This window comes from Malania oleifera, chromosome 11 (assembly GCF_029873635.1).
Source record: "Malania oleifera isolate guangnan ecotype guangnan chromosome 11, ASM2987363v1, whole genome shotgun sequence".
Lineage (NCBI taxonomy): Eukaryota > Viridiplantae > Streptophyta > Magnoliopsida > Santalales > Ximeniaceae > Malania > Malania oleifera.
The window spans coordinates 29,220,995-29,231,416 of record NC_080427.1 but is presented as its reverse complement, the minus strand read 5'-3'; the positions used below and the strand labels follow the sequence as shown (position 1 = coordinate 29,231,416).

The window sequence follows — 10,422 nt, the reverse complement described above, 5'->3', positions numbered from 1 at the left end:
AACCGGTTAATGGGAATGTGTGAGCCTAGGGATATTAAAATAAATATAATTCTAGGGCTTAGCTGATTAAATTAAGATAAATAGTTACAACATTTTGTACGAACGCTGCAGGCATCATTCAAGGATCCCTGCAGGCATATCTCCAAGAAACAGGTAAGTGAAATAAATTATGTCAGGAATTTTGGGAATCAATTGATTAATTTAAAACATGAGAAAATAATAATAATAATAATAATAATAATAATAATAATAATAATAATAATAATAATAATAATAATAATAATAATAATGCAAAGGATTTTCTAACATACCCACCATTTGAAAATACTGGTTTTGGAATATTATATATTTATCTGAGCAATTACTAATTTATAAAATATTACTTAAAATTTGTGTGGCATGAGTATTGATTTTGTTACCATATATTTAACATGTGAGAATATTTTATGATGAAATGTGATTTATACTGCCAGATATTGTGAAATGATAGAATATGATTTTATATTCATCATGTGGGAATATTTTATGATAGAATGTGATTTATGCTGACTTATGGGAATTGTTGAAAATACAGACACGATATTTTGATACTGAGAAATGTGATTTATATAGACAAGATATTTTTTGATACTAAGATTACTATGAAAATTGTGGAAATGAGAATCCTGATGGACCAGTGATGTAATTGAGAGCACAATACCATTGCCAGGAAATGAGTCAGTGCAACCACACTTCTCAAGGAGAGTGTTGGTATTGGAAGTCAATTAGGCTTGCAGAGAGATGTTGACCACCCCTGGGTCCGGACCAAGCTGCAGTGGGCCAATCATACTACCGATGAAAATTGTTTTGACTTAACCTGATGGGCCAACCATGACAAAGTCCCGCCTTCGGGCCGCACAACCCGGTCATGTGGGGTGATTACTTGACAGTGATATATGGATGTCCACTCAGGTTAGTTCCTCATTACAGACATAATGAAACTACGTTTACAAACATATTGGGTTTCGAACCCAGGAAAACGTATTGATCACATACATATTTTTTGAGAAAATACATGGTTGCAAATGCATATATATGTATATGAATATGAGTACATATTTAGTGACTACTCAGTTAAATTTTTTATTAAATGAACGTGTTTTGACTCATTTAAACTCATGTTGTCACACACAGACAATAATTTATTCCATCTTACTAGGAGGTGTCTTCCTTCTTAATATTTTAACATTTCAGGAAATCCAGAGAGATGAGCTTAGAGAGCTCTTGATAGGATTAGTAGTTTTGGGATTAACGATAGTGCTGGTGAGACACTAGTATGTACATGTATATTGATATGTCTTGTAATACTTTGGCCTGTAGTATTATTTGGTCTTTTGGGGAGACATATGTATATACAATATGATAGTTATAGAACTCTGGTATTGTATTAAGAGTTTATGTATATGTTTTCGTTGCATGTTTTAGTTTAGATATGGACAGGTCAGCTCGATACCCACTTGGGGGTCGGGTGGTTTATCTATGGTATCAGAGTTTTATGTATATATATAATAGTAGAATTTTCAAGTCGTCACATATATGGTCAATTACCAATTAAAAAAAAAGGCAAATATAAGGCAAATATGTGGTTGAAATTAGCCCTTTTTAAAATTTATCAATTTTTGTACTATTTTCAACACGACTTTGATATCCTAAATGAATATTTCATAGTTGGAGATTGTAACTTTCATGTTTGAGTTCAATCCATGCCCAATTGACATTTAGATGATCAAATAAAATATGACTAGAAACTCGTATTTTTATAATTAAACGTTGAAAGATTTTTTTAAAAAAAAATAAAAAATTAAAATTTTAAATGTTGGTGCACTTAATAAAAAAGAAATCTTACTTTTGAACTTTATTTTATATTATAAAATAAGTCTTGCTTATCCGCCATTGCGCATGTGCACCATCATTTTAAATATAAAAAGTTTTTAAAATTCAAAAAAGTAAAGAAGAGAGAAGTTTTTTTAGCAACTTTTATTCATTTGATCAATTCAAAGAGAAAAATTGAGCATAATATATTACCACCATTCAAAAATTCTAAATAAAAAAGTGAAACGTTTTTTTTGTAATTTATGTTTGTGAGCATGTGTTTGTATAAGAATGAATTTAGAAGTTCACTTCTTGTTTCCAATTCAACGTGAAAAATATGATTAGGAGAATATAGAAGTAGGGATGAATTCTATCTTATTATTAGAAATAAAGTAACCAATAAACTAATAAAAGAATATGATTAGTGTCTACTGTCTAGGAGATCTAGTTAAGAGGGAAACCTTGGACCAAAAGCCAATGACCAACGTGGGGGTTCATAGAAATCACATCATTAGTAACAAGGTAAAGGTAAAGGTAAAGGTAAAGGTGGAGTCTACGTCTCTCTTTTCCTTCAGGACCAATGGTATGGCAGATTGACTTTATAAAGGGGTCAGTTCATTTTAGACTGTCGCATTCTCATTCTTGGTCTCTGTTTGGCACATGAATTTTCCTGCAATTTTCATGGTGCATGTGATAGCGTGAGGGGTTTGGGGATGGTGGAGTTTGGTGGAAGTTAGGCAAAGATAGACTCTGCCTTTAAACCCTCTCTTCCTTTCTCTAAAACCCCATCATTCAGAGAGAGAGAGAGAGAGAGAGAGAGAGGTAATGGAGATTGGGATGAACTGAGCAGGACCCACTTCATGTTTTCCCTAATCTTCAACAATCCTGAGGTTTCTTTTTTCACAAATTTTGCCTATTTTATTTGGTGGGTGATTGGGTTTTAGACTTTCAGTTGTTGTGAGTTCTCTGTGGGTCTGGTATCTTTTGTCCATCTACCTTATCTGTTTTTTTCTTCATTGTCAGAGATTTTGAGGTTGTTTTTTCTCCTCAAATACAAAGTTTTGGAGTTATGGGTCGTGTAATCTAGATCCTTCTCCCTTGATGGGCATTTTATCATTCATATTAACCTAAAGGAATCCTGCTTTTTGGTTCTAATTCCCTTCTTTAATTGCCAATCGTTAACTGACAGCTGTCCTTGCTTCCCACCCAAGTTGAGCCTCCAGCGCCTTCAATGCACTGTAGGCAGATGCCCAAGCAGTTAAGAAGCAGCCTAGGTGTTTGCTATTTTGCTCTGTGTGGTGTTCTAACCACCAGCATTCAAAGGCTGTCGGCTGCCTTGTCCATATGTGTCCCTCTGTGTTGAAGAGCCCTCAGCCAAGTCCCAATTCAAAATACCACATATTTCATCGAACCATTGAACTTTGCCCTTCCTTGGCAGATCTTCCTTTGGCCAAAAGGAAAAATATTGGTCTGCTCAGTTTAATTTGTTCATGAATATTGTTCCAATCACCTGGCTCATACTCAATCTTCTGTGCCTTTGATTTGGAGTTCAAACCGAACCATCTGAAAATTTCCTCAGTAAAATGCTTTTCTTCTTGATATCTTGCTTCTCTTTCATCCTGCTTTCCAAGTCCTTCTCTCACAAGCCCCCTCCTTCATGGAGGGCGGAGATGAGATTGTTGGCTCATGAGCTTTGGGAAGAATTTCCAAGTTTTTTGGTGTCGTGGTTCCAAAAAAGTAGGCTTGGTATTAAGTCCTTCAGAGTTCCTACAATCACACAATTGAAGAAGATGAGTCCTAGTTCACAAGCAGAGAATGTCGAGCCTGCGGAAGAGAGGATTTCTCTTCTAGACTTGCCTGAATTGACCTTGGAATGCATCTTTGAGCAGCTTTCACCGGCTGGGTTATGTAGTATGGCAGGAGCTTGTACTTCTTTGAGGGATAGGTGTAGGAGTGACCATCTGTGGAAGAAACACATGAAGAGGAAATGGGGTAGATTGATTGGTGATGTAGCTTATCGAGAATGGCAATGGTATATTGCTTCAAGAGAGAGAACAAGCCTATTGGATCAAAGCAAGCACAGAGGCTTATTTGCATCACTTCTTAAGTTATGGCCTCTTTCATGGTTTAGATGCAATTTAGATGCTTGTACAGAGCCAAAGAGTTGTCTACCTGTTGATTCAATCATGGCTTGGTATCTGTCCCTTGAGAGTGGCAAGTTCTGGTTCCCAGCTCAGGTTTATAACCGTGAGGTGAGGGCAAGAAGTACATACTTTTTTTCCTTGTTAATTTGCTGTTATTTTGATTGAATGTTTTATTCTTGTTGAAGTAATGTGTTGTGTATGTACTATTGACATTTGTATTGCCCATTCTTTTTTTGTTGAACAAATGTATGTATCTTATTATGTTTAGTTTCATTCTCTTGATGCAGAGTGGACATGTTGGGTTTTTGTTGTCGTGTTATGATGCAGACCTCAGCTATGATTTCTGCACTGACACTTTCCGGGCAAGGTAAGGCTAGAGGCAGCCTAATGCAAACTTGACTGCTAAAAACTTTCTAGAGGTAGCCTAATGTTCTCATTGAAGGTTCCAACACTTGTTCAACTTCTTTAACTTATAGAACTTTCAGAATTTCAAAGCTTTTAACCATGGTCTTAAATTTCCACGAAATTGTCGAAATTTCTATTGAAATTTCCGATTTCCGTCACCCTCAAAATCGAAATGGCAATCGATTTCCGTATTGCATAATTTCCACCGAAATCTCAACGAATCATCCGAAATTTATCGAAATCTTGAAATTTTAGTGAAACTTGTCGAAATTTTAACTATACGCTGAAATTTTATCAAAATTAAAATGAGAAATTTAGGAGTGAATTGAAATTGTAATTTATTTTATTTATTTTATCGAAACAAAAGATTATTACAAGTGCCGTTGAAATTATATGAAAAAATAAACTCACGGTAACATTTTATTTAACCATTCATGTCTAAATTATCATTATTTTTTATAATAAATAATATTTAAATGATTTATGAATTTCATTTGTATTAACTGAATATGTTTAATGTATATTATCTTACAAATTTGTTTAATACACATACTATTTTACAACTTTTCCACCTCATACAAAAGATAGATGTATTTAATTTGTAATATATTAGTCCTAAAACTTATATTATTATGTTTGTTAACCATTTCAAAAGTTTCACAAAGAATTCAATGCTTGACTACTAATTTCCGTTATTTTTTCAAATCGAAATCGAAATTGACATCGAAATCGAAATTTCCGTCGAAATTTCCGTACTTTTGGAGCTTCGAAATTTGAGTTGAAATCGAAATTTAATACCTTGCTTTTAACTAATTGCGAGCTTTTTCTGTGCAAATTTATTTTATCCTAGTATGTTGATGAAATTAAAGAAAAGTTTTTATGCAGTTGCAAATTGATGTGAGGACTGTCATTCAAGACTCTCATTGGGCTTGTTGTGGATTTTTGCTTTGTAGGTACTCATTACATGGACGGCAAACAATAGAGGAAAATATTCAGTGGGATAGGCTAAGAGCACCACCGGTCAACACTCCTGCCCATGTCCTACATGTCTCTGACTGTCTAAATGACTTAAAACCTGGAGATCATGTTGAGATTCAATGGAGACGAAACAGAGAGTTCCCTTATGGTGTGTTTCTGAACCATAGGAACCCATTATCTCTAGACTTTAAAAGCCTCCTTGGAGATGCATTACTTTTTAATATTGTGCATCAATCTTTAAAATGTTTGCCTGTTACTCAATATTATCTGTTGGTGTGGTTTCTCATTTAAGAAACAGATAAAGTTTTGAATAAGTATTTATATTCTCATATGTATTTGTTGATAAATGACATAGTTATTTGTGCTTACTGTATTGCAGGTTGGTGGTATGGGGTTGTTGGCCACTTGAAATCATGTGATGAGAATGAAAATAATTGCCGTTGTCACACTAGTGGTGAGAAAAACATGATGCAGCTATTTGTTTTTATTGGTTTCATTATAGGTTGTCAATGCATTCTGAAATGGTTTGACCATTCCATAAGTCTTGCATCTTTGATTTTGTAACATATGTTAGCGGGCATTTGTTATTGAGTTTTCATAACAACAAATGGGGTTGTAAAGCTCAGGAAAAAGAATTGATGCTCAAGAAAATATGTTCTTGATTCAAAAGATTTTAAAAATGATATTTTATTAGCATGAACATCTTCCTAGATCCATGCTAACTAGAATATTTCCCCCATCAACACTTGGCACAGTGCATGCTGCTGTAAGAGCACATGTGAAACATGTTCATTGCTATGTTTTGAATGAGTTTGCCTTCAAAAATGAGTGGAAGAACATCTGCACTAGCGCTTTCTGCTACCGTGATTACTTTCTTATTATCTATTGATACTCAAGGACATCTATATGATCTTTAATTTCATGTCCTGCATTTTTTCTTTGACTAACAAAGACAACTTCTAGGCTTGGTTGTTAAAATTTTGATCCAAATCATAGGGAAGTTCAATCCTCATTCCTCCAATCCTACTTAGCTAAAACAATCCAGATCCTGCATAGATGCATAAGTTTTTTGGATAATGGTAGGTTCATGGGGATTGATAGTAGGATCAGTTAGGATTATAAGGTCTTTCAAAACTTCATTTATTTGTCTGTTTATTTTTATTAGGAAAAAGAGAGATTTCATTTTAGGGCACCAAGGGGGTGCCAACTGATTACAGCAAAAATAACAAAACAGGAATCACTGGCAATGAACTTTATAGTTTTTTTTTCTTTTTTATGTTTTTAAAAACTTTTGTTTCCGCTGTACAATTTCTACATGAAAGAGACAACCTAAAAAGTGAATTTATTTATATAATGTTAATGAAATTATAAAATGTAAATGAAAATGTAGTATCCAGTGATTTTGTTATTTAATAGGTGCTTCAATTATTAATGTTGAGGTTTAATAAGAATTAGCACACTAATGCATTTGATGATAATAAATTATTACTAATAATGATGGTGGTATTAATGTTTGATGATGGACATGGTAAAAGACATTGATGATTTCAACGATATTGACAAAGTAAATTGTGATTTAATGGTCATTAATGTGGAGGAACTAGCTTGATAGTTTGGATTTAATCATTTATTTGCTAAAACATCTTTTTTATTTAGGCGTTCTTGTTATTTCTGTTATTAGTTGATTTAATCCGTGACCTCATGGACCGTGATGAACAACGTCCCCTTAATTTAATGGAGTTAGAAGGCAACACTTTAAACTTTGATCCCTTTCCTATATCTTTTGAGCTATTTCAGTTTTGATCTTCTACGTTTTCAACATTTATTAGCCGAGTTTCTAGGTTTATGCCTTTAAAATTTATGAAAATATAACATCTAAATATAAATGCATTTCGTATGGTTGGTAGAATCTTGTGATTGTTGATCCACCCCCCTCCCCACCAAAGGTGTCCTACCAAATTTTAACAACCTTGCCATCCAGTTTTGTCTGTGCAAACTTGTGCACCGACTCAGAATACGTAAAAAGATGTACCTGCAAATACTGTATTCAAATGTTTGTGTTTGTGCAATTATGCTTTCATTTATGTGTAGCCACATCTCTGCATCCAAATATTGACAAGTATCCAGGTTTTACATGTTGCAAGTTTGCAACCATGTTAAAAAAAGGTGTCCATGCCAATTGGTCATAGTAAACCTAATAGAAAGAAAAAAGTTTCCATTTTTTTCATTAATCAGGTGTTTCAGATGAGATACTTACCTAATATAAATAAAACTTTTCCATTTTTTCCAATAATCAGGTGTTTCAGATGAGATACTTTGATGTCATGGCTTACTTTTGTGTTGCTAAGAATATGTACTAATTGCTATACACATGGAGAATTACTCCATGTTAAGGCCTTTTTTTTTTTTTTTTTTGTTAGATCTACTTTTAATCTCCCCAACACGCATGTATACATGCATATAGTTCTATTATATATGAATTGCATAAATTATTTCCCTTCTAGAGTGACAAAGGGCTTGTTTAGTTGTGATAAGCAGCTCATTTTCCATATCCAGTTTTCTCCAAATTATTATAAGAATGCCACCATGTTCCTGTTTTCCATCGCTATGCAAAGGTCGGAAAACTAGAAAACAAGGTTGTATTTTAGGCAGAAGACACTGACCTCCCCTAGGTTTGGCAAGGAGGTTAGCGTCTTTTTGTCAAACCTCAAAGAGGTTGATGGAATTTTGAAACCCCAAGGGTAATCTACGTCTTTTTGCCACATCTCAAGGGAAATCCCTAGAATTTTGAAACCTTAGGGGAGGTCCATGTCTTTTCACCAAACCTTAGGAGAGGCCAATATCTTTACGGTAGTATTTTTTTAATCATTTGAAAACTGAAAATAGAAAATGAAAAGTCTTTTTTTCAACAACTAGCCTAAGTTTTTAACTTCCCGAATGATATTTTTTAGAGTTTTAGTGTTGCATACTATATGAAATATAGAGAGGCCAATATCAGGTGCTGGTGCTTGTCACAGATAAGAGTTCTCTGACATAGAATTGTGTGCTCAAACTTGACAAATCCTGACTGCACCCCCCCCCCCCCCCCAACACACAAAAAAAAAAGTGTGTGCGCACACACAGGAACAAACTGAGTCCTTGGGATCAGCATAGCAACAGATCCGGTCCTGGGGACAAATTTGAAAGGAAATGCCATTTGCTTCCTCAGAATAAGAGTCAATTCCTATGAAATCAAGGTGTTGGTTATAAGCATGCTAATAAATCTCCATTTGGTGACGTTTTTCTCTTCATATACCATTTTATTGGGTGGGGCAGTTGGACTAGTGATTGCAGTTAAATGCTATCACCGGGGAAGTTTTCTCCACCCTTTTCATAATTTTTATATAGGATATAGAAGTGGGTTTAGAAGCCATGAGAGGTGAAATCATTTTTTATTTTCACAGCATTAAAATAAGCCCATTTTGAGTTCCATAACTTTTGAATCAAGACGTTGACAACATCCAAACCATTTATTTTTATTATATTAACTGTTTATATTTGTAGGATATTTTAAAAGAAGCATACTATGCCATTTTAATTATGATCATTTTGGCTATGACTCAATTTTATTGAATTCAACTTTCCAAATTTTAGCTCATCTCAATAAACTGATGCTGGCAGGCATGGTAATACTGGAATTCAACCAGTACAGCCCTGACTCACGATGGAGACAAACAGTGATAAATAGGAAAGACCATCGGGAAGAAGGCAATGATGTAGATGGCTTTTATGGAGGGATAAGAAAGCTTTACAAGGAGGAGGAGATATCAACGTGGAAGCGCCTTCGGCCAACCCAAGTGTTGGAATAGTCTGTTCTCACCACCTTTCCACTTTTAAGGGCAGTCTGTAAAGAAGCCCCTTTTCTTCTTGAAATGTGAATAGAAAGAACCTTAAGTCATACAAGTGGTTATTAAGAGATGAAGAGTAGCCTTCAGCTTTTTGTTCAGTGGATGTGGAGGCCTTTGATTTGTTGCACATATAGTCTACCATGTTTACCACGATATGTAATTTTCAGAGGAATACACTAATATTAGTTACCTTATTGGAGGTAAACAAGAAGTTTTTGCTGCTCCCTAGGGTAAAGGAGGGAATTCTGAGAAGAACTACTTTTCTCTTATATCTGTATTGACATATGACATATCTGCAAGCATTTTTCTACTTAGTCTCTGGAATATGGTGCTTGGAAAAGTTTTTCATTGATGTTCCCAAGATAAAGGTTGCAAGTTCTTGTATAATGCCCCAAAATGATCTGCAGAAAATTGTCGACAGCCCTTGTAAGTGAGTGCTCATTAACCATTCTCGGCAGCCAGTCCACCCTCCCCAATCATTTTTCTCTGCGTCCACTCATTTTCCACTGCATGTAATATTTCCCATTGATCACAAAAAATTCGCATTGAAGTTGTTTTGACTGCATTTGTACTTGTTGGTTATCTCAAATACTGCACTATTTCTTGCTGAACAGGCTGGAGAATGAACCTTCGGTCGTAACCTTATCCAATTCTTGCAAAATATATTTCTTAAATGTGAATCCAACCCAGTGATCTGCAAAATCAACTACATCTTGAATCAGATCAGCGTCTGGGCAGGCCACTTCAGCTCACTCACCCCCTTTTCGAAAACAGATAATTCAGAAATCTGAATACAAATAGCCCTTTGCAAGTGTAGGAAAATTTTCCTTTTAACGGTAACAAGCGATGCAAAGAACTTAAACAATGCAGGGTGCACCCCTGCTGTTGTCTTGTGGCTGCTCTGGCCAGAGAATATCAAGCCCAAGTTGGATCATCCCAAACCCCAATGTGTGGTTTAATTTTCGGACATTGCTCATCCAAACTCAACACTGATCTAAGCCCTGGAGGCTGCCAAACCACTGTTCATAGAGCTTGGGCTGACCTAAAAAATTGGTTAGTGTTAAAAGTGACTATCCACCCGATGTGGAGAGCAACAAGCTTCATATTTGAGTGGTAACTCTTCTTTGTGGCCTCACTCACATGGCATTGATTATAAT

At 35.0% G+C, this 10,422-nt stretch overlaps 1 protein-coding gene across 1 annotated transcript; it reads left to right on the top strand.

Annotated features, from left to right (window-relative positions):
- Nucleotides 1-2,406: 2,406 nt before the first annotated feature.
- Nucleotides 2,407-9,579, top strand: LOC131168292 (F-box protein At2g32560-like). Its single transcript, XM_058127615.1, has 5 exons — nucleotides 2,407-4,103; nucleotides 4,283-4,362; nucleotides 5,354-5,526; nucleotides 5,758-5,832; nucleotides 9,039-9,579. Exons 1-5 carry the CDS (start codon nucleotides 3,435-3,437, stop codon nucleotides 9,224-9,226), a joined length of 1,185 nt encoding a protein of 394 aa, XP_057983598.1. The 5' UTR covers nucleotides 2,407-3,434; the 3' UTR covers nucleotides 9,227-9,579.
- The last annotated feature ends 843 nt before the right edge of the window (nucleotides 9,580-10,422 follow it).